This window comes from Trifolium pratense, linkage group LG7 (genome assembly GCF_020283565.1).
Source record: "Trifolium pratense cultivar HEN17-A07 linkage group LG7, ARS_RC_1.1, whole genome shotgun sequence".
NCBI lineage: Eukaryota > Viridiplantae > Streptophyta > Magnoliopsida > Fabales > Fabaceae > Trifolium > Trifolium pratense.
The window spans coordinates 57,106,413-57,131,154 of record NC_060065.1 but is presented as its reverse complement, the minus strand read 5'-3'; the positions used below and the strand labels follow the sequence as shown (position 1 = coordinate 57,131,154).

Here is a 24,742-nt window from a genome sequence, read left to right as displayed (position 1 = left end):
GGAGATCTACATTATTTACAAATATGATAACGATTAACGAAGACCAAAAGCACAGCATAGCATATGATAGAACAATGCAACATGTACAATTTACAACAAGGGCATCAATAGATTCAATTTTCATGCCATGAAATTATATCAAAATCCAAATATTTTATTTATCATTATAATAATACCTAATGAAACCTTCAAGGTTTATCCCCAAATTAGGAGATCTCAAGAGTAATAATATCATATAAGATATCCAAGAAAAAATTAATTTACCCACAAAAAATAAATAAATACACAAAGCACCTCATGATAAGTTCTGGCCCAGGTGCTGTGATATATAGCATAATTCCATGTACATTTTAGAACATTCAAGAGAAAAATCACACATAGCCCTGAAGAGCTCTGGCATGCGGTTTTTGAGACTTCCCAAAGTTTTTTGCCTCACTTGAAGGCATTGTTTTTCATAGGCTGCTTCCTCGTCTTCCAACCTCTTCCTCACTTGTTCAACCAAAAACTGCTTCTCTGTAATAACTTCATCGGGAGCATTAGCATCTTCTGCCTTATCTGGATCAACATCTTCTGGCATTTTCCTTTGCATATACTTGTGATACCAATCCTCAAATTGCCTGGTTTTGCGGGAAAGTTCTTTTCGAGTATCCTCACATTTCCTCTTACAAATCATCTCTTCTTCTTGCTGATTGAAAATAGTATCTATCACAGCAGCAAAGTTTCCGATAGCTGTCTTAGCAAGCTCATCGGGAAGTTTCTCTAGACGGTCATGCCATGCATGGAGAAGACCCTGTAAAGGCGGACTTCTAACTCTTGGAGGTGAAGAAACTTTCTCCTTCAAACTGCTCTCAATAGGGATGAGGTTTAATTTTAACCAGTTAGTTAGGGACTTTATGTATCCCTTTTGATTGTTGACTAGCAACTCAAATTGTGTATGCCACTGTTGTACAACAACCAATAGCTGATATGTTCGCTCATGATGGTGTTCACTAGTCTGCTTAGGGGATTGGGAAGGGTCCAACGATCTCAGTAATTGCACAGTCTCCAATTGCTTCTCATGGCGAGATAGCATTTCTTTCCACATAGTGGCCATCCTGCAGTCAAAGAAAAAACCTTTCAAAATTTGCAGAGAAGCTTGTATGTGTTGTATGGATATGATTGTGCATTCATACAGATCTAGTATTGCAGGATAAACAACTTCCCTGCAAGAATCATGCAGCTTACTTTCACTTAAATAGAGTTTAAACAAGTATGCCATGAGGTAAACATTACTTTAGACATGAATGAAGAAGCATTTGAAAGATGTGGGGGAAAAGTAAAAAAATAAAATAACACACGTTCTGTTGGGCCGTGAGTTGCGCAATGCCCAATGTGCCAATCCAACCCAGTGAGGCTTCCCCCTCACGGCCCAACACATTCAAGGCTACAACTACAAGACTAATAGACATCTATGATTATAAATACAAATTTCTACATTATAACTTACGCATCAACAAGCTGGACAAGTCTTGGATACAATTGTTCATCACGTAATCGGTTAATCTCTGAGACTGTTGAATCCAATGATTGCATATCTACAATATATCTTGTATGCAAATGACTGACAGCTGCTTTGGATTTCTCCAATGATTCCGAGTTATTAGCTCTTTTTTTCAGCCTGTTTAGTGTGGCAACTTTTCTTTGGTACTCAAACTTCATTAGTTCACCAGCCTAAAACATTATACGAAGTGGAAAATTTCAGGAAAGAACAACAAAAAACTCATACACACATGGTTGCATGTTTAACCGAAAATTAAGCAGATATAGAGCAGTAGAAATATGATAGGCAGACAGAGAAAATAGAAACTAAACTTAGCAGATGCATACATTTATATCTTGACATATAAAGTAGCATGACTTTATAAGAAAATTAAAAGCCGACTTGATTTTACAAAACTCCTGCCATGGCATGGCCGCATGGCCATGAGTTTATAAGAAAATTGTAAAAATTTAAATAGAAAAAAAAGGTGACCAAAACCCCTAGTACTTAAGATTTGACTCAGTCAACTTACCTTAACTTCATCATAAAGTTTCTTTTCCCAAGCTAACAACTTGTCCAAGATGGTAGCATGAGTTTCTTGCTCATCCGAGTCAAAATCATCCTTCCCATCATCCAAATTAGGTATTCCTTTAAAGGATCGATTCCAAGTAATAACTCGCATGACCCTTGCGGAGTGATCAATGTGTCCTATGAGAAGATAAAAATAATAAAAGCTAAGCACAAATAAAATTCAATATGAAACATATACTGAACAAACAACAAAAAACTTGTATACTAGGAGGTGTCAACTAAATATAAACTAAATGACACAAAAAGCCACATCATAGATCATGTATAATGAAAAATCATTAAAATCTAAATCGTTCTTTATGATTTTTCCTAATAGTTCCTTTGCTTCTAACTATAGAACTGTCCTCTATCTTATCCACCCTAACAACTAGTGCTTGTTCATATCTTTTCCTTATATGTCAAAACCAAACACGGCAATACATACAATGAAATCTAGCAACTCCTGTGAAAAGACAAACATGCATAGAATTGTTTTTTTCTTTTGGTAAAAACTAGCAACTCATACAGTGAAATCTATTCATTACATCATCAAACAATTATGCAGTAAGGTATGGTGATCTCAAAATTGACGCGGCTAGAGAAACAATGGAGTTTCAAATTTCCACAATCCATATAAAAAGCTACCATGGTATGCAATGCAGTACAATACCTCTATTATCAGCAAAATTAGAGTGATAATGCAGTCTAGTGGCCTCAAGCATCTTTGAAACCTCATGAGCACTCTCAGAAGCCTTAAGAAAATGATCATCAAGAATAGCAAAAATCTCCACCAAATTAGCATTATGTTTCACAATCCTCTTTCCCTCCGTTGAAGGAGGCGTAACCGGCATCTTCACCTTCATCCCCGATAGCATAGGTGACTCCATCGGCGACTCAATCATTTCCTCAGGCTCAGGAATATGCTGAGGCTCATGAATAGGAAAAGGAACCTCAAGATCAACACGTCTTTGAGTTGGAGCTTCTTCCACAATGCCAACCCTACTAGGTCTTGGCATATACTCCATCCTATCCATCCTGTTAAAAGTAACTTCTTCTTCACCTTCCTCATTCAAGCTTGGTCCTGCAATGTTCTCCATTGGTGGAAAAAAATACTCCCAAGCAGCCGAATTTTGCTGTGGATTCGGATTCGACATAGTATGATGATGACTATTATGATTATCATTACCAATATGCTCACGACTCACCGGCGGTTGTTTAACCAACGGCGGTGGCATAGGCGGTGGAGCTTCGTCTTCAAAATCCAACCTTCTATTACTATTACTATTACTATTCACACCCCCACCACCACCACCACCACCACCAACACCAACACCAACACCAACACCCCCACCAGTGTTTCTGTTAGTTCTTCTTTTCCTTAACGAACCTTCATCCTCTAACTCTCTATCTTCATCTTCTTCCTCAAGAATAGGTTTATGCAACGGATTGGACCGAGGATCGGGTTTAGCGATCTTGATTTCAGGCATACTAGCAGCACGATGAAGAGAACCATGGGAGAAATCAGGGAGAGGAGGTGGAGGAAGGATTGGATTCTCCGGTGGTCTTGGTGGGTAGTTATTATCAGGGGCGGTGGAGATCGGATTTTGAACTTCGCCGTGAGCGAAGTCACCTAAAGCGGCGCCGGTGTTTTTGAGAGAAGTTGTGTAGGCGGAGTGTGCGGCGGCGAAAGCGTTACGAGTTGAAACAGCTTCTTTCATGAAACGCTTTCGCTCTTTGCATCGTAAAAGCGATTCTTCGTTTTCGATCTTTGATTGGTTACAACCCATAATCGTTGTTGTTGTTGTTGATGATTCAAAATTTTCAATCGATCATGAATAAGTGTAAACTGAAACTGAAACTGAAATTTTGAGTGTTTGTGTAGTAATAAATAATAATTAATTTATTTATTTATGATGATAATTTTGATATGATGAAATTTGGGGGCCAAAAAAACAAAAGATAAGTTGAATTTTGCAGAGAAAAGTGAAAAAGTAAGATGAAGAAATGCAAAGAGTGTTCACGGAGAAACTTACTAGTTTATTTTTCTTTATTTTTTTATTACTATTATTTGTGTGTCTTTGAGGAGGATACACTACAACTACAAGTCTACAACTGTTACGGTTTAGCTGTACTGTACTAGTAGAATAGAGTATGATAAAATACAAGTGAATTGGGATTAGTGATAATAGAGTTATTTATATCTGTGAGTTCTAACATGGAAGATTACCGTTAATTTTGATCGCTCTTAATAATATATTAAATAATTTTTAATTTTTTTTAAAAAATTAATGGATGATCTATATAATATAAATTTTTAATCCTGAATTTTGTAAAATTCGTATTCATTATGATGTTTTTGACTACTTGTGTACCATGGAAGACTTCATCAAGTCTTTCATGTTAGCCAAAACCTATTTATACTAAGTAGTTTGTTAAATATTTTATGCTATTTCAAGAAATAAAAAAAATTTAACTTTTGATTCAGTTGTGAAATTGAACAATATCTTTTTATTTTTTACTATAATTTCTCTGATCTTAATATAAGAAAGAGTTGATTTTTTAAATTACAGGAAAGGATTGATGTATCTTTTTTATGATATGGTCTGGATAGATATCTAAAAAATGAATTTATGATATGTACATTGAAGAAAGAGTTTTTTTATAAACAAATTTGATATTTTTTTGGTACATTACAAATTGGATATCTATTTGGCTATTTGCATTAAAATCTTAGAATATATATTATATTTTTTTTTTGTCTAGAATATATATATATATATATATATATATATATAATCTAAAAAAACACAACATATCACTTTTTTTTTACTGAACATATTGCATTCTTTTAGTCAACAAATCACGTTTTTATTGTATTTCCAAATAATTTGAGTGAAAACTAAAAAGAATCAGCCACTAGTTAAGAAAAACTTTTTATATTGAAACCATCACTTTTTTATTGTATTGAAACCATCACTTTTTTATATTTTTAAAATTTTATAGAGTCGATGGTACAAGTTTCAAGAAAAACTTTATCACATTTGATTCCTGAGTTACTAGTTAGTAGTCCGCCGTGAGCTTATCTCACTACATCACATATATTATGCAGAAGTTAGAGTTTAATTTCGGACACTTCACTAATTCATTTTTAACAACTAAGCTACTAAACATTAAAAAAAAGTTACTAGTTAGCATTTTCCAATTAAAAAATATTAGTGGATCAATTTTTAAAATATATTTAAAATTTCAACGACGACGTTTTTTTTGGACACATTGTTGTTTGAAAGTATAAGTTAATGATCATTCTCATTTTTACAATTAAAATATTGACTTAATTGATATCAATTTGACTAACACAACAAAAAATAAAAATTTAATATGTACTGAACTGGCTTTAATCATGTCATTGTTTAGCCACAAAAATTAGGAGAATTGCAATTTTTTATCTCAAAGAATATTGTAGATAGTCGTTAAAATTTGTAATAATTTTAAGCACTAATCTACGGTGAACTACTCGTAAAGATGGTACACTGTAACACTACTCATTGAAAGATACCGTAAATTAATTATGAGAAATGTTTTTTTTGTTGATACATCCCGCAAAAAGAAAACAATTAGAAAATTAAAGAACACTCGAGGGATTGCATAAAAAATAAGACTTCAAAGCTTTGAGAACGAGTCTAAAAAATTATGTAAATCTAAAGAATTAAAGGTTAGCTACCCTAATATATTTCCTTCTTGCTAGATATGTTTACCCTAAACTTGCCAATTCATATTCTTGAGATCATATGCGCCTTATTAAAGTATGAATCCTTCCATTGACCTTAAAGGAACATCACATTAGATATATATATATATATATATATATATATATATATATATATATATATATATATATATGAATATTTTTTTATGAATCGTGGTTCAAATTTCATATACTCCACTTATTCACCTCAAAGATGAAATTTTAACCATTAAATTACTTGGAAAAAAATAAACAACTTGAAATGAAATATAATCACTGAGAATTTAATTTACTGTCATACTTTTTGCACGTTTTACTGTTGTGATCGTTGCCCCCTTATGTTGTTTACAATCTTCAAAGCAATTGCATTACTGTCACCAGCACAAACAATTCAAGGGATCTGAACCCAAACAAAGCCAACAAACAAGCCTGCTTGACAAAGGCCACTAAAACATTCTCACATCAAACCAAAACCTGATACTTGGCACGCTTATGATTACATAATACCAAAGGATGTGTGACCGGTGAAAGAATTCCAGCCATATATCTGTTAGATAACTTTTCAAATTAAAAAGTATAGCTAATAAGTCATCTAATAATAATGCTATACAGTTGAAGTTAAAAAAACAGCTGCATTTTAATTCATTATAAAAAGTTGAGCAAAATAAATTAACATCGATAATAGAATTCAACATCAAATTTTCATCCTGGGGTAACTGATGTTTCATGTTTTGGTCCACAGTACTTGATCTGCCAAATCTCGACATCATGTGTTCTTTCATATTCTTTAACATACTGTGGAATTTGAGAGATGTCTATCTGCTTGCCAGCAAATTTAGGCATGCTTGCGGCGGGCTCAAAGCTTTCAATTGCTGCAAAAAGTTATGTTAAATCAAGCACTCCATAATGATTAATTATGTGAAACTAACTCGCACTAAAAACACATTTTCCTTGACTACACTATGTGGTTATGGGAGCTTACCATCCTCATCCATAAGATAGCTGCGAAAATGTGAATATCCATTTGCAACGACATCAAGGTCAGAAAAACTGAAGTTATAGCGCTTTTCCAGCGCCATGTATAACACCTAGAAATAGATGGACTAAGTCAAACAACTACTATTGAATATTGCACTCATGGCTCAAAACATATCATTCCTACGACGTTCCTGCCCATACTCCATACTCACCATTATATATTGTTGATGGAACAACTCTCAATATTTGTGACGTTTCGAAAGCAAAACATCACAATTTTATAGCATTTAACACCAAGTTAACACATACCTTAGTTGAATCCCTTGACATTAATCTCTCTAAGGTACTGAAGAATGCATCGGTCAGGTCATCACTATAAATTACATCAGCAGCCAGCAGCAAAGAAGCATTTTCTACATCTTCAATTTCTTTGAAAGTCCAAGAATATCTGGATGACACCATAAAGTGATTGTCATATCATATGCACCTGATATTTACTTTTTAAAAGATAAAGTAGCTATGCGCATCCCACAAAATTATGAACCAGAAGAAAAAGATTCCAAAACACATGACATATACCAACATTGCTGTTTCAAGTCATAAACTCAATCCCAACACCAAAAGAAAAAGAAAGAAGTGATAATTTCTTGGAAAATTTTCATCAAAATAATGAACTTTACCTTTGCGTGCAAGGAGCTTCTTCTACTCTTGCATTGGGAGGCCAGGAATCAAACCAATCAAGCTCACGTACATAAATAGTGGCTGAATTATTCAATAATCCACGATTAAGCTGAACATTCTTCACACAGTTGTCAAGTATTTGATTCCCATGATCTGCCATCAAATAAGTATCAACCTTTTAATTAGGTTATCATACTTAAAAGATCACTAAAACTAATGGATACAATAGAGCTGGGAAGTGTGGCAAGTCAATTAAAAGAATACACCATACCTGTTACAAACACTGTCTTAGCAGTACGTGCAAGTAACAAACCTGCTAGGCCTAGCAACATAGTCGAAAACTAGAAATCGTAAGCATTATAAAAAAAAATCTTTATAAAAACATATGAAATCCTTTCAAATTGACAGATTAGGTTATTCCTCTCCACAGATCATTAAACTAATCTCGAGGAGTACCTCAAATCTTTTATTAAACAATCAACAATTGAAAAAAAATAAGTAATACCGTATTATTTATTGTTTCTATTCTCATTTGTTAAAATGGCAACAATACTTTTTTGTGTACTAAATTCCTACGATAAATATGTCTTGGTTCGATCCTCAGCTCCATTGTAAACAAAAAAACATGTCTGTGCGCCGATGAATTCAATTATCAATCTCATCAATGATTTAGTTAATTATAAGTCAGAATGAAGATTTTAGGTTTTGTAATACAAAGGGATAGTGATTATGAATATATACCAGTTCCGGCGCCAAGTTCTAATGCAACAACTCCATGAAACTCAGATGAACACAATGCTTTATGCAAAATAAAATCAGCTAACACAAGTTCAGCTCTCCATACCTAAATTAAAGAAAATTAACAAAGTGATTAGTGATACATAAACAAAATTTGAAAAATGAAAAAAAGTACTAATAAGAAATTGATTAGAGATTTACCTGTAATCCAACATTTGGAATTGAAGAAGTGATATTATGCTGAATTCTCACACAATAGCTATTTGATAAATTATTACCGGCGCGGCGGCGAGGTAATAGAAGATCACCATCTTGATCAAATTCTAAAATCTGAGTTTCTAGAATTTGTTTACTGTTGTTATCAACATCTAAAAATTAGGGATATAATAATAATTTAGAGTTTATGTTTGTTGCATTTGCATCTAAGTTCAGCTTCCGTTACACAAAAATTGAATTGAAGAAAGTGTAGAAAATGAAGATGAAGAGGAGAGTTATAGTTACCGTGAGGAAGTGAAAGGGAAATGGTGAAACGGGAAATATGAGGACCGGAGAATCCGGGTGGGCAGCCTAGGTGGACTTCGCTCATAACTTCTTCATCGCCGCCGTGTACGGCTTCTTCTTCTTCATTTTCCGGCGACGGAGCTGAATGCTCCATTTTGTGGTACAAGTGCATCTCCGTAAATTAGTTATTATTTTTTTTTATAAAAATAAAAACAATTTTTATTTTTTAGTGTTAACCCTTTGGTTTTTCCAAGAAATAGGAGTACCGTACGCATACCAGTATCCGATATCGGTAGCGTCCCTGTACCTAGGCAACGTAGGTCGGGGGTAAGTAAACTTAGTCCTCCCAGAAATCAAACTTAAGTTATCTCCAACCATTCGTTGTTGAGAGAAGAGAGTTAAACATGTGAACTCAATCGCTAGGGTTTGTTATTTTTAATCTAATTGAGAATCCAAAATAAAATTAAATAAAAAACTAATCAAATTATTTCCTTGGTAAGTAGTACTAAGTAAAGCATATATTGCTAGCTAGACAAAATGGAAGATATAGCTTGTGTGTTTGGATCCGCGTTTAAACATCGAATATCACTTCTCGATGCAAGTTTAATGTGAGAATCCTGAAGCTAAAAATCGAAGCTTCACGCGGTATTCTACTGTAATTTCATAAAATTGGTCACAGAAACCAAGCAAATGTTGGTCCATCATTTCTAATTTTGTTATATTTGATTGTGCATCAGAGTTCTCTTATCAAAATTAAATCATATATTACTCGTGAATTTGAACACCGCCTTTTGAAATTATATGGTCGAATCTAGAACTGGTACAATATAGTAACAAAATTGCATTAGAATTACAAATGTTTGAATTGAAGGATCGAGAGCATTGGCGATTTATAGCTTGTAACAAGGTCTCAGCTTTAAATTGTACATACTCATTGGGTCAATGGAGAATGGATAACAAGAAAGAGTATATACAGTACTCAATGGAGAATGAATAACAAAAGTGACAGAATATCATTGATTTATCATGTTCTTCTGAGAGATGCTAAACGAGCCGACAAATCCTCATAATCAGGTAGACTAGGATGAACATGTCCTGAAACTTCTGATGTTGTCCTCAACAATTCAGGTACTAAGGAAGTAGCTCTTTGAGGAAGAGATTTTCCTCTCATAGTTGTTGGAACACTTGAACTTGATTTTCTATACCTTCTCTTTTGTTCCTTATCATTAGGAGATTGTTTCAAAATCTGTTGCATTAAAAGTCCATCTAATATCTCTTTTTCGTCAAATGAGCCACCGGTTTTAGAAAAATCTTTAACTATGTTTTCCTCCGGTGGTGGTCTGAGAGGTCTCCTTCTAACCGATCTTGGTACCGGCTTTTCTGCAGTTAGAGCTTCTGGTGATTTCATCAAATTGTTTTCAACTTTATGTGTTTTGATATAAGGTGGTGGAACAGATTTATACGAAAATGGTCTCTTAATTTCTGCTTCGTCGTCCTCAGATGCAGTTTCTATTGAACTTGAACAAGCCTTTTGGTCATCAATGGATGACCTATCAGGAGTAGTAGTTTCACTGTCGGTTCTTCTTAGCATCCTCCACCAAGGATCGTCATAGTTGATGTTGTCATCATTAACGTTCTTTTGCAATTTCAGTTCACCGTTATCCTTTTGTCGGTCATCATGTTTTGGCTTCTCATTCTCCTGCAAAAGTTTATCATCATATTTAGGCTTCTCTTTCTCCTGCAAAAGTTGATCGTCATGTTTAGGCTTCTCTTTCTCCTGCAAAAAGTATCATTCATTATTTCATTTCCTTTCAGTCAGTCATCAGTAGCATGAGCTCAAACTTTTAAGTGCATGTCTCAATCAGCGATGAAATTGACAGAATCACAGTGATTTTGGCAAAAACTACACTTAAAGTTTCAAAAAATTCACCGTGCCAGTGTGATTTCGACAAACTCACCGTAAATCCAAACATTCACTAAGACGACAACATAGCCTTATATTTCGTATATGTTAGGTGAGTGAAAGAAAGTTACCTGATGTGAAATTGGCGAATATAGTCTTTGCTCCAAAGCCTTCCTATCCCATTCAATGGAGAAATCTTGAGCTAAATCATGCAATAGTTGGATCTTCATTTCTTTTGAAGGAGGATTTTGCCTCAATCTCTCGATAAACTAGTGAAAAACAATTATTCAAATAAGTGTCGAAAATTACAAAGAAAATAACTTATACTAGTAATGAAATGTGAGTTAGTTTACCTCTTTACTTGTGTAAGGTTCAAGAGTATTTCCGAATTTCTCTTGAAACAAAGTTCTCAATTCGCGTAGTTCAGGAAGATCAGAAAACCTTGCAGCAGCATATATCAAAGATGGTATAGCTTCTTTGCACTCATCAGGGCAATCACTATGGAAGAAAATCATAATCAGTGGCAGAGTGATCTAGAACATGATTTGTATCTGATTATTATGAAGAAAATCATACCTTTGCTTAAAAAGGTCTCGAACATGACCCAACATGCATTCAACAAACTTCGCGATGAGTTCGTAGCAAGCTGCCATGTTTTGCTCCACCAAAAATCCTTCAGCCTGTTTTCAAATGCAAACACTTTTAGCATACAAATTTAGGCCTGATTAGAAGCAACAGGATAATCAAGCGCTTATAACATAAGTGCTTATGTATAAACATAAACATTTTCATATAGGCTAGAATCTGTTTTCATCAGCTATCCTATACAGCTTATGGAAATAAGCTAAAAACATCTTATAGAATGTCATAAGTTATTTTCATGAGCTCTCTCAAACAAATTCCTATGTCAGCAAATAAGTTAATCCAAACAAGACTCTAATATATCAATATAACAATAAGTTTCTTCATATACAAGAAAAAAATTATTTAGTCTAACTGTATAATGTAAAATTCATTCATTATTATATATATCAATATCAATCCAAGATTCAGATCAATAATAGGAATCTTTGTGAAACAATTTAAAATAACATAACATTGGTGAAAAAGAAATATTCCTTACGCTACAATCCATGCCAAAAATAAAGGTGACAAAAAAGTAAGAAAAAAATTTCATGGAAAATTAATCAAAAATTAAGAATGAACACAAAAATAGAAGGAAAAAATTACCCTTCCATATGCATTGTAATCAAGAGAATTCCTGAGAAGATCAACAATATCATTCTTCAGAAATTTCTGCACTGCATTCTTCTTCTTCCTTATAGTCTCTAACCTCATCTTTATCAACTTCAAGCATGTTTTGCTGTTTCAAGAATCAAAAACCAAAAATAAATAAAAAAAAATTAGAAACATGTTCATAAATTTTTTTAAGGAAAAATTATAAACAAGAAAAAGAAACCATTTGCTTGTGTTTACCATTTTGTGTTGTTTTTTGGCTTCAATAATTCAAACATTTTTTAAGGTGGCAGAGATGAGAAAAGAATTCAAGAAATATGAAGATAAAGAAGAAAAGAAAAAAGATCTTGATATTGGTTTTATAATGAAGAAGAAAACTTAGAGAGGAAGATTAGGATATGAAAGAATGAAAAATGAGGTGTCAAAAGAGAGAAAAATAGAATATAAAGGGTGTTGTCTCTCTGGATTTGGTAACCATTAAGAAGAAGTGATTATTCATGTGACTTATTGGAACAAAAGAAAGAGAAAAAAAAAATGAAAAGAATTGGTTATTGAAGTCAGTGATGGCAGAAGAATAAGAAGGTTAAGACGTAAAGAATGTTGTAATGAAAAATATATGAATGAAATTATGAAAGTGTATTTGTGTTTAGAGAGCATGTGTTGTAATGAAATTTTCGTCGCGCAAGGTACCTATAAGGCGTCTTCCAGGGTGGGAGAGGCCGGGTGATTTGATCTGTTCAATTTTAAAGCAATGGTTGAGATTAACTACTGCGTGGATTTGGACAACACACAATCGCGATTCGTGGATTTGAGTGTGTATAATTTTTTTTTAAGATCTAACGGTCTAACAACTGTTGCACTGTTAACGATCCGGTTTCCGTGTGAAGCTGCTTCAAGAATCCAGCTAGATGTATTGTGTTTTTTGTATGTATGTGTTTGTTTTAACCGTTAATAGGTTAGAAAAAACTAAATAGTAACACTATTTTTTAAATAAATAAAACAGCAAATAATTTGGTGTACTTAATTAGGGAACATATAAGTGGTTTCCCATTTTGCATCCGAATTAATCTCAATTAGGTAAAAACAATTAAAATCCAAAAATCGATATGCATTTTATTTTTGGCAGTACAAATTTTGGGATTTGTTTCTACTAATAGTACTCATCAAATATACTGTAAGTTTTTTCTTTTTTTTAGGTATAAAAATATACTGTAAAAAAAAGTCCCATAAATTATCAAACCATACTTAGGACATTTTTTTTTACGTATAACGACCAGCGGACTCTGCGTTCTTTATTTAACCAAAACATTGAACTCAAATATTATTAAATAAAGAACGTAGAATTCGCTCGTCGTATATTGTGCATATGATTAGAAGATATATACTCTTCAACATATATACTCTTTCATTTTACGTTTCTACTTAGAAGATATATACTCTTCAACATATTCCTCATCATCTTATCTATTCATGTGATGTGATGATATTTTTTTGGTTAAACCTTTGATAATGTACATTTTAAGTGTCTTATTCGAATCTTCAAATAAATAAATAAAAAAAAGGTGTTATTTTCAAAAGTCAAGGAAAAGTGAAACAAGAATATGCAATATTTCCATGCAGTTTTGGCATTAGAAGCAAGATTAAGTAACATTTTTTTATATGAAAGAAAAAAGACAACGAACAATCAGATTATGAAATTTGACAATTGGCAATAAGCTGAAAACATACAAAAAAGTATAATCTACCATTAAATTTGTTGAATTTGATCTAAATTCTAAATTGTTCGTTGGGTGTATATATTGTTTCGATATCTTCATCCTTTGAGTTAGCTTTTAGGATGAAATTTGTTAGAGATATTTCCAAAATATATAAACTTGGAAATAAAACATTGTATTACTGGATATAATGATTAAGGTTGAGAAATATATCAGAACTATTAAATATGGCTTAGTGACTGCGTGCGTAATCCAATGACCTGTAGGTATAGGGTTTGGTTCCTGGGTCTTCCTGTTTTGCGTTTTTATTGTCAATTAATTTGAATTATCATGATTCAAATTTAGTCGAACACGGATCCATTTGTTAAAGGTTACACACACATGCCAATAGACTAGAATAACAGTTACTGATATATTTTGAATTGTAACCGTTAATTACGGTTATTAGGAGCAGTTATTCTCTTGATCAAATCATGGTTATCTCTCTATAAATAAAGAAAGTTGGAAACAGTAAACATAAGAAAACTGACATAATCAAACCAAATTCTCTCCCACTTGCATTTTCTTCTAAATCATCCTTCACTTCATTAATGCATGAGTGAATTGTTGGAATCATATTTTTGTAAAATGTTATCAAAGATATGCTTGTTGTGTTAGTGCAAACCACTACAAGGTGATCAAAGTATCCTGCAGGGTATTCGCCGTACATCCCAATTGCATCCAATACACATTATTGGTGGGGGCGAATAGAACCTAAAGGTTAGTGTGAAAACACGCTTTGAATCTTTACGTGCATCTATCGGCGACATCTTCTTTGTTCAAGTGTTGCAGCATCTTCCCCAACAAAAATCTCCAACAAAATTCAAACTCATTTAATATGGTATCAGAACCGGATTAATGATTGTCATATGAGAATTGGACCCAGGGCCACACTAGGCGTGATGGTGGATGTGAAAGTTGTTTGAAGTTTCACATTGTTCAAATTCTCAAGCTCTCGAGTGTACAAACGTGTTTGGACACCATCATTCTTTGAGCTAACTTTTGTTTTATCGTCAAATAAAAAAATAAAATAAAAACTAAATAGTGTTTGCTCCCACGTACGTGATGCCGGCAATCAAAATTAGACAACCATTAGGCAACAATTTGTTACTCGAGAAAATTTCAATGAAAATTTTTTGTATGTTTTTTATTTTTTTATTTATCGATTTTGTGGAAACAAAAATGTGAGACTTCAAATATATTCGGACGAAAGATTGTTCAAGGCAAGGTAGATCCAAACAAAACAAAACAAAAAAGTTGTGACATGATTTGTGTTGGATTAAAAATATTCATATATTATTTTTCTTTTCTTGATGAACCTTAAATTCTTTTATGTTTATTTTCTCAAGTATTCTCTAAAAAGTTTTAAAGTTTTTTTTTTTACGACATATTTAAAACATGCATGTCTAAGAATATGTGTTTAGCTTAGTTTCTTTACCTTTGAACTTTAGCCTTTTTCTATTACCAAATAAAAAAAATCACATAAATAATATATTACCATATATTAATTAGAAATATAATATAATAACAAAATTAATAATTAGAAATATAGCCCGGCTTTGACAAAAAAAAAATATAGCCCGGCTTTGACAAAAAACATATAGCCCGTCTAACTCAGTCGGTAGAGTACAAGACTCATAAAGTCATAATAATTAGAATGAGGAAAAATCTAAACAGTGTCATCGGGGCACTAGCTAAGCATATTAATATGGATTTTTGTCTCGAAATTTGTGCATTTAACACATTAAAAACATAAAAAGGCATATTTTGAGCATTAACTTTAACAAGTGCTCCGGGGTACTGTTTAGCATGACCGTTAGGATAAAACATTAATAATTCAAAGAAATTAGTACAGTATTTTAGTTTAAATGATAATATTTAGTTTGATAAAAAAAATATATGATTGATGAAAAAAAACACACAAATTAGTATGACCACTCAATTTCCAAATATCCCTAGGCTGCTGCAAAGCCATACCTTTATGATCATTGATTATAATTTGAGGAGTTTTTCTTGTTTTATTTTTATTTTTTATTATATTACAAATTTGCAAAGTTAAAAAGCAGAGGTTCTTTGAAGCTTGATTTCAGGTTGTGATTTCTAATGTTCGGTTAGGGGGTGGGTACCCGTAAATGGTTGGTTCCATGATGATATGGCTTGTTCCTGTTTTTATCCTTTTACCCGAAAATAACGCTCACTTTGTCTATATCATTTTAGGTTGTTCCAACCACACAACCTTTTAGACTTTGTTTTAGATAAGGAAAATGTTTGGTAGACAATAGACACACTCATAGAGGTGCATACATCTTGAGAGAGATCGAGATGCGAATGTATAGGTTGCTAATGCGATAAATATTAAGAGAGATATAAAGAGAAAATAAGATGTTAAATGTGCATTTGGATGAAAATGGATTCTTTTCCGTCAAATTTTCTCATGTGCAAAGGTGAAGATTGTAACACTGGACCTCTTTGGAGATGATCCAATTCCATGTTTGGACATGAGAAAAAATATCATTCCTACTTAGAGAATCATACAATTATTTTATGAAATTATATATTTATAATTAAACTAAATATTTTGAAGTTTTTTTAATCTAAAATTTTGAGGCCAAAATTTTTATTTGTGCGGTTTGGCCCTTAGACCAATCTTAATTGCGCTCTCTCTCCCAACCCAGGAAATACTATGTAAATGATTATGGAGGAATACTTGTATGATCCATTAATATTTGGTCATAATTTGGTCACACTTATATAATTATGAAAAAGGTAAAAATAAAATAAAATAATATAGATTTTAAAATAATGTAATAAAATATATTGTTATGGGTGACTAAATTGTGTGACTAAATAGTAGATATATAATATCATACAAGTATTTTTCATGATTATTTCTTTTAGTTTTAGTTGATGATTCACAACATTTTCCTCTCTCACAACATTTTGCAATAGTAATTAGTTATTATCGGGAATAATTTGAGGTGGACTATATAATAAATTTAGAAGAAAAAGTAACTATATATTTCGTGCAGGTTAAGTTCATGTGCATGAAATTAAAAGGGATAGTGGAAGCCATGTGCCTCAACTGCTTTAGGTACTCTTTTATGTTTTTAACTATATAATTGTTGATATATATATAGGTTCACCAGTTCCTTATGATTCACCAAATGGAGGACAAAAGCCAACACATACTTTTTTGTACCTAGTAGATTACATATGACATAAGAATGAATTAATATGATTAGGCAAAGTTTGATGATTAGTAAGTAGCTAATGCTATCTGACATAAGAAAGGTTTTTGCTGCAAAAGCATGTCTCATGACTCATTGAAGGTATATATTGTCTTTAGCTTTTCATTTTTCAAAAATCTAAACAAATTGTATAAGTCATTCAGACTATAAATTATCTTTGTCCTAACATATACCATAAATTAGTACTAAAATGAAAAAATATATTTATACTATAATTGAAAGTTTATGATTTAGTAGAGACTAAAAACCTTATTCAATCACATATGTTGGTATTAAATACTGTCATGTGTTGAACATCGAACACTCTTTTAATCTTAAGTGTCGGTGCTAGATAGATAACAAGATATAGAGAGGGACTCAAATCATTAGTTCACACATGCAGTATGCTATCTACAACCTACTTACAAAGTGAGTTTAATAACCAAAAAAAATTCACTACTAAGTGAGTTTGAGTTTAATAACAAAAGAAATCACTAGCTAGTTCTTATTCCTTAACTAAGTAACATAGTGTACATTGTTATTAATCTTTCATACTATGTTTTTGTTTTCTCCAATTTAGTTTATTCTTTCTAATTGAATCTGAATTGGAGTAGAAAATTAACTAAAAATATAGGCAATAAGATGAAACTTGTCTAAAGTTTATATAAATAAACTGGCCTACCAAACAAGTTGAAGTCCAAATTATACACTCATACTACACTAACACTAGTATTTGTTCATCACTTTGGAAGCAGAACCTTAAAAGCATTACATGATTACCAGCTTATAGCTTCATTCTTGAATTCAATCAACTCTTTTCTTGTCCATCTATTTCAATACTTCTTGCTTTGTCAGAAATCACAGCATTGCCTCCAATTTCATGCAACACCTTCTCTTGGTTCAACTTTCCATCCACTGATTATTTGACATGGAAAAATTCATTTCTGTTTAAAATCATAAAACATCAGAAAAAATTTATCATGTCAGAAATTACCTTGTGTTTTGTTTTTTCTCCTCAATGTACAGCCTAAGCAGAAGATAACAGAAATTGCAAGGGCAGCTCCTATTCCAATTATAATCCATATCCACCACTTGTTTTCTGATAAACCAAGATCATAAATATTTTATTACATATACAAGAAATTACAAAATAAATTTCATAGTCCGTTGTCTTATTCTAATCGGAAAATAGTAGAAAGAGTTTCCGAAGAATTGCGTCTAAGTTTTGTCCAAGAAAATAACCTTTTTGATGACAATCATTTCCTCCACATTCATGAGCCTTTTGTTGAGTGCATAGAGAGCTTTTGATGGAGTTGCTATATCCACTTTGTTTATCATAGTATGTTGCCCAAAGCATTACACCGCCGTAGTTACTCGACATCCTTATGACAGGAAGAACAATCTCACACAACAAATCGGCCGGAACATAGCCACTACCTGCTGCTGCAGGGGAAGCAGGCAATCCCAAAAACACTTTTCCTGTCATCAATGACTCCGTCCATTGCTTCCACGAATCCAACAAATCATTGATCACTCTTTGGCTATAATCACATCCAGGATTGTTATAAAACTGTATCCAAACATAGTCAAACACACCCGTGTCAAGTGTCACACCTAATTGTCCATCAGGGAATGGACACTGAGGTGCGGCACTTAAGTAAACGTTTTGTGTTGAAGTGTTATGTGATTTGAGGAAAATTGCAAGTTCCTCCCAATATTGTTGTTTTCCATTGGAGTTCTCAATATCAAAATCAATACCATCTAATATAGCATCACCAAATGGACGCGAAAACGAGTTTCCACCCAAAAACTTGTTCCACAAGTAACCAGAAACATTTTTGGCATCGTCAGTTGAAGCTAAACCATAGTCGCCATCTGCTCCTCCAATTGAAAGCAAGACTTTGATTCCTTTCCTTTGGCAATTCTTGATGTCTGTGCTTAATTTTGTGCAATCATCGGAAGAAGGGTCACAATGATTTGCTAAGTTGATTTCAGGTGTTGTTCCATTCCCAAATTTGTTAAGAAAAGCTATGATTACATAGGAGTAGTTTTCTGTTGCACATGTTTCTGTTAGGGTACCCTCATTATCATTTTGACCCCAATAAATTGCAATGTTGTCTGATTCATCAGCATTAGACACTAAGAAGGTTATAATGAGTAGATTAAGAACCAAAGAGGAAGAGTAAAGTACTATTCTAATTCTAATCATCTCTACATCTTTTGTTTAGTGCCCAAAATAACTTAGTATCAATATTTGTTACCTATATACTATGCCATATGGTTTATATCTTTGAACTCCTTTGGTCACTTGGATTAGTTATGAGATTAACATCGACTCGGATGTTTAGGTCGCAACTTAAACTTTTTTGTTCCACCTCAAGAACATGTTCCGCATGAAACGAATCTTGATTCTATATCTCAGTATCTCACAAACTCGACGTTGCTTAACCAACTGAGTTACGCTCGATACATAACACTTTTATAAGTTCCCCATATAACATTTTTATATGTTTATTTAGTGCCGGCAATAATCATGGAGCATTTAGCTTAACATAAATGCACAAAGCAACAAACAAATCCTTAAAAAACAAGGGATATACATACGGCCTGAAAAATGAAGATACTATTACTACTATAGAAGACAAAAATGTAGGAAATAAAAAACATGGTTGATGTGGAATTTCTACAAACTCTACTAATTAAATGCACAAAAATATATACGTTTAACTTACACCTTTTACATCAATGAAAAGTGCCGTTTCTGAGGGATCACATAATCACCAAATCATAAGAAATTAAATATTAAAAATAAAAGAACGATAACAACAAAGCTGAATATAAAAATTTGACTATCATTAGTTGGTTCTGTGGTGATTGGCGCTGAACTTGATAGGGAAGATCACGGACCACGGTTCGATCCCCCACAACTGCGACCGGGAGGGGCTGGAACCACTTGATGTCAGAATTTACCCCTGAACCAGATTCAACCGGTGGTGAAAGCCAAAAAAAAAAAAACTGAATATAAAAATTTAATTAATACTATCATTTGGTGATTTGAATAAAAAATAAGACTTACGTGTAAAATATTTATTTATTTACAAATATAGTCCGTAAAAAAAAAACCAGTATGTAAAATATTTTTTAAAAATTGGTCATTCTTACTAATGTAAATTTTAACAGATATAAATTTTAACTATCATATACCGGATAAATTATCACGGATAAAAAATTGAAAATAATTATCATATGTGACTCCCAAATATCACGAGTTGTGTTGCGTTCAAGAATTGTCTCCAAGATCGAGCGTTCAATTGATTGAAACAGAAAGTTTTTGGCCTTCAAATCTTTGAGTTTGCTTTCATCTGCAAGCTTGGTTTGCTCTGGTGTTGCATTTGCAGGAGCAACAATGATGCCATCTTCAATTAGCGTCCAATACTCTTTCGATCGAAGCAAGTTTTCCATAAGCATTGCCCAGTGATCGTAATGGCCATCGAATTTGGGAATTGAGGGTTGCATATAATTGGATGATTCAGCCATTAGAGACAGATTGAAGGTGAAGAATGAAGGTAAAGAATCAAGGAAGAAGATGAAGATTGGGAAGAAACAGTTGTAACAGAAAACAGTTGCAAACTGCGTGTGCAGTTATCAGGACCTTTGAGGGCTCACTGATACCAATTGTTAGGTAAATGGTGTTCTTTATTGATTCACATAAGACAATGCACCTTATATAGGCAAGTTACAAGGGAGATTACAACATGCTTAAGTTACAAGCAACATTTGGGCTTAAGCATCGCGCGCTTATGAGCTTGGCAAGACCCAATAGTTTACATCTAACACCTCATACCTTACATACAGCCAAGGACATAATTTTGGTTAAAATTATTGTAGCCAAGTCAATCTTAAATAATCTCATACTGGTCTTCCTTCTCTGTCATCTTCCTAGTCTTCCATGCAATTGGGCTTTTTAAAAAAAAAGTCTTCCATGCAATTGGAGGGAAAATTTCTCATCGCACTACCCCATTTTCTCACCACACTCCTGGAAATTCCATTTTTGCCCTTGCTCAAAAAATTCGGAACGCGTTTTCCGAATTTTTTTTGCCTTCAAAAACAACTTCGGAATGTGTTTTCCGAATTTTTTTCAAATTTGAACTAAAAAAATTCGGAAAACGCGTTCCGAATTTTTGGAGCAAGGGCAAAAATGGAATTTCCAGGGGTGCGGTGAGAAAATGGGTAGTGCGATGAGAAATTTTCAATTGGAGGTGCCGGCAGGATATTTTGTTGAGAGAGTTTACTATGTAGGGCTAATGTTGTATTAAAGGGCCCTAGTTGATGTCACACAACCCTACCTAAATAAATTCTACGTAACGTACCCTTCCATTTCAACATAAACGCATTCTATAGATCTCCACACACAACACAAACACTACCTACTCAGTGTCCTACACTTTTTGGTTTCTATGCCTTTTCCAGGTTGTAGGAGTTTAAAAAAACACATTTCAAAACACAGGAAAAATAATTTGAAGAAAAAGAGAATGGAGTTTTGGAGAGAATATGTTGTGAAGAACAATGTGGGCAGAGAGTTTGTAGCGGGTGGATTTGGTGGCACGGCCGGTATCATCACGAGTTATCCATTCGATACTCTTCGTGTCATGCAACAACAGTCCGGCAACGCCTCTGCCATCGGCATCCTCAAAAATTTGTTGGCTAAGGATGGACCAACTGCTCTCTACCGTGGCATGGCGGTTCCTTTGGCCTCAGTTGGTTTTCAAGTTTGTTTTTTTACTTTCATCTCTTCATTATTATCAATTAAGTATCAATATAACACTTCTAATTGTGTGTAGTGTCCGATGTGATTAACTCGATCGTAAAAGGTTTAAGAATCAGCAACAATGTTAGTATATTGTTAGAGGGGAGGGGATCACTATATCATTCTGGTCTATCCACCATGATACCAAACACATGTTTGGTTAAAGTGAATTATTGATATCGGGATGTAACTGAATTCATTATCTATCTTGATCTTTTTGTCTAAGCTCTCATTTAAGAATAATAGAGAAGACTCTCTCCGCATTCATAAAAAAATAGAGTATTAATTGAATTAAAGTCTTACCATGAATTATTTTCACTGGAAATTAAATCCGGGTCTCTCGAACGATCCATTTGTGGACCATTGAATCTAATGTCTTGGTGTACGAATACCGAGTTATATACTTCACTCTTTTTTTCTTTATTTTTTTGTCAAGTATCTGCTTCATTCTTCCATCACAAAAAATATCTACATATAACATTTTGAATTTTTAAACACACTATGTATGAAATTTTTTTGAACCAAATATATCAGTTATTCAATGAATATGAAAAATAAATCTTTGCTTATATATAAAAGTAGAGGGAGTAAATTTTTTCAATTCTTCTACGAATATATTCCTTCAGAATTTAAAAATAAAAATTCCACGCCCTTTTTCTTAGGCAATATTCCCTTGTTCTTTTATAATTTCAATAACTTATTTTCTGTTTATTATAAGTCTTATCGAAACTTGAACTTGAATCTTTAATTTTTATATCTTATTATCTTTAACTTTTAGTTCAAACTAGTTGAACTACCTTTTAATACCTCATACCTCATAAAAATAAGTAATTCATTTATAGTAGCATATCTTAATAGATTAAATACATTGTTAATTAATCAATTGTTAGGTGGTATAATGGTGATTGTTGCTGGACTTGGTAGGAAGAAGCACAGTTCGATCCTCTCAACTATGATCGTGAGGGGATTAGAGTCACTTGATGCCAGAACTGACCCCTGAACCAGATTAGGCGGTCCAGTGGACCGGATACTATGGTGAAAAAAAAACACATTGTTAATTAGTTTTCAAGTTTTTTTTTTTTTTACGGTTAGTTTTCAAGTTTTATTATTAAATTTTATAGTATGTTATATTTCTTGAATAATGTTAATTAGTATATATTTGCTTTCGAAAATATTGTTTTAGTAATATTTTGTGTTTCTATTACATGATTTTTTAGTGTTCACAATATAGCATTTAAATTTTCTAATATATAAAATGTGAATCACTAACAACATATAGTAAGTTATTGTTTTTTTTTTATTTGTGCAGAATGCTATGATTTTTCAAAGTTATACAATTTTCACAAGGATTTGTAGCCCTTCAAATTCTTCCAATGGACCTCCTTCCCTCACAAATGTTGCTTTAGGAGGACTTGGTGCCGGTGCTCTCCAAAGTATTTTAATATGCCCTGTTGAGCTTGTTAAAATCCGCATGCAACTGCAGAAAAATATAGACTATTTTTCGAAAAACAAAAGGATCACTCCAATGAATCTGGCTAAGAGCATTTGGAAAAATGAGGGCATCCGCGGCATTTATCGAGGATTTGGCATCACCGTTCTTAGAGATGCACCTGCACATGCCTTCTACTTTGGGACATATGAGTACTTGAGGGAGAAACTTCACCCTGGTTGTAGAGAAAATTGTCAAGAAAGTGTGAGTACTATGTTTATAGCTGGAGGATTAGCTGGAATTTCAAGTTGGATTTTCAACTACCCTACAGATGTTATAAAGACAAGATTGCAAGCTCAAACATCTTCTTCAATGAAATACAAAGGTATCTTAGATTGTACCTTAAAGATAATTAAAGAAGAAGGTTCTATTGTGCTATGGAGGGGTTTAGGAGCTACAATTGCTAGAGCCTTTGTTATGAGTAGTGCAATATTTCCAGTTTATCAAATTGCTCTAAGGTGTTTCACCAACAACTAAAACATTCATCAATGTTCAAGTGTTGATGTTTTACTCGCTCAATCAATATTTGAGGAGAAAATAACAAGACAATGCAATAAAATATCATTTAGATGAGGGAGTGTGTAGTGCTTTTGTGGTGGAGTTGTAGGGTTCTTGAAGGTTTATGTTATAAAAGGAGATTGGAATTTACACATGTTAAATTTAATATAGGTTCTATAACTGTGGTCCAATTAATCAAGATCGTAAGGTTGAATAGCCCTATTGGGCTGCCGTTGGTGAAGCAAATTAGGCGGTTGTTGGAGTTGAATTGGGATGTATGCCTATAAGGATGTGGATTCGACGCAGTCAGAAAATGGTGCATTCATGCATTCGGTTTATTATGCACCCTTTGATTGAAATCAAATGATCTAGATGTATTGTTATTAAATATACCAAAATGTATGGATTAGATCTAATGACTGAGATTCACCTACAGTCACTCTTTGACTGCAAGGAATCCGTATCCATGCTTATAAAGAGTCAAACAAATGTGTGAATGCTCTAGAGAGTATTAGGTGTACTTTGAATCGTGAAATTAGAAATTTATTGTTAGCTGATGAATTATATATGAATTAGAGATAACTATCTCTAAGATGATCGTTGTGTAATTTTTTTCTTTTTGGCCTCATTCTTATAAAATAAAATATCATTAAGACAAAAATTTATCTGGCTTAATTTCCATTAATATTTTCTTAGAAGAAATATAAGTATTATTTTGTAGTGGCAATCGTGTGATTGAGAAAAAATTGAACTATGAATAATTATATAGCATTATAGCTTGTAATTTGATAATTCTTTAAAAGAAATTTGATAATGCGAGTATTCGTCAACTTTTTTTTGGTTAAATAGTCTAATATTTAAAATTTTCATAGATAAAATAAACAAATGAGATAATCAAGGTTTGAACGCCGAGCCTCCACATAAAATAAAATTGTGACAAATAAATTCAATGGGCACAGCTGTACTAAAAAAATTAAGAAAATTAAATGGGCATTCAGCACGAAAAGTAGGAAAATTTCTCATCGCACTACCCATTTTCTCACCGCACCCCTGGAAATTCCATTTTTGCCCTTGCTCCAAAAATTCGGAACGCGTT

The 24,742-nt window shown here is 33.0% G+C and overlaps 5 protein-coding genes across 5 annotated transcripts; 1 reads left to right on the top strand and 4 right to left on the bottom strand.

Annotated features, from left to right (window-relative positions):
* Positions 1-243: 243 nt before the first annotated feature.
* On the bottom strand, positions 244-4,257 carry LOC123895563 (protein ALTERED PHOSPHATE STARVATION RESPONSE 1-like). The gene is made up of 4 exons (XM_045945986.1): positions 2,760-4,257; positions 2,052-2,227; positions 1,487-1,710; positions 244-1,094 (listed from the first exon to the last, which is right to left on the bottom strand). The coding sequence occupies exons 1-4, from the start codon at positions 3,874-3,876 to the stop codon at positions 296-298; spliced, it is 2,316 nt and encodes a 771-aa protein (XP_045801942.1). The 5' UTR covers positions 3,877-4,257; the 3' UTR covers positions 244-295.
* A 2,189-nt stretch (positions 4,258-6,446) lies between these two features.
* LOC123898945 (methyltransferase-like protein 22) lies at positions 6,447-8,946 on the bottom strand. The gene is made up of 8 exons (XM_045949989.1): positions 8,733-8,946; positions 8,433-8,599; positions 8,235-8,337; positions 7,765-7,815; positions 7,493-7,646; positions 7,122-7,260; positions 6,817-6,922; positions 6,447-6,706 (listed from the first exon to the last, which is right to left on the bottom strand). The coding sequence occupies exons 1-8, from the start codon at positions 8,902-8,904 to the stop codon at positions 6,537-6,539; spliced, it is 1,062 nt and encodes a 353-aa protein (XP_045805945.1). The 5' UTR covers positions 8,905-8,946; the 3' UTR covers positions 6,447-6,536.
* Positions 8,947-9,571: 625 nt separating this feature from the next.
* On the bottom strand, positions 9,572-12,538 carry LOC123898944. The gene is made up of 6 exons (XM_045949988.1): positions 12,112-12,538; positions 11,866-11,998; positions 11,212-11,315; positions 10,989-11,133; positions 10,767-10,904; positions 9,572-10,509 (listed from the first exon to the last, which is right to left on the bottom strand). Exons 1-6 carry the CDS (start codon positions 12,147-12,149, stop codon positions 9,757-9,759), a joined length of 1,311 nt encoding a protein of 436 aa, XP_045805944.1. The 5' UTR covers positions 12,150-12,538; the 3' UTR covers positions 9,572-9,756.
* A 5,122-nt stretch (positions 12,539-17,660) lies between these two features.
* Positions 17,661-19,061, bottom strand: LOC123899097 (acidic endochitinase-like). The gene is made up of 2 exons (XM_045950154.1): positions 18,095-19,061; positions 17,661-17,767 (listed from the first exon to the last, which is right to left on the bottom strand). Exons 1-2 carry the CDS (start codon positions 19,059-19,061, stop codon positions 17,661-17,663), a joined length of 1,074 nt encoding a protein of 357 aa, XP_045806110.1.
* A 2,192-nt stretch (positions 19,062-21,253) lies between these two features.
* Positions 21,254-24,307, top strand: LOC123899989 (mitochondrial arginine transporter BAC2). The gene is made up of 2 exons (XM_045951266.1): positions 21,254-21,621; positions 22,969-24,307. Exons 1-2 carry the CDS (start codon positions 21,310-21,312, stop codon positions 23,623-23,625), a joined length of 969 nt encoding a protein of 322 aa, XP_045807222.1. The 5' UTR covers positions 21,254-21,309; the 3' UTR covers positions 23,626-24,307.
* The last annotated feature ends 435 nt before the right edge of the window (positions 24,308-24,742 follow it).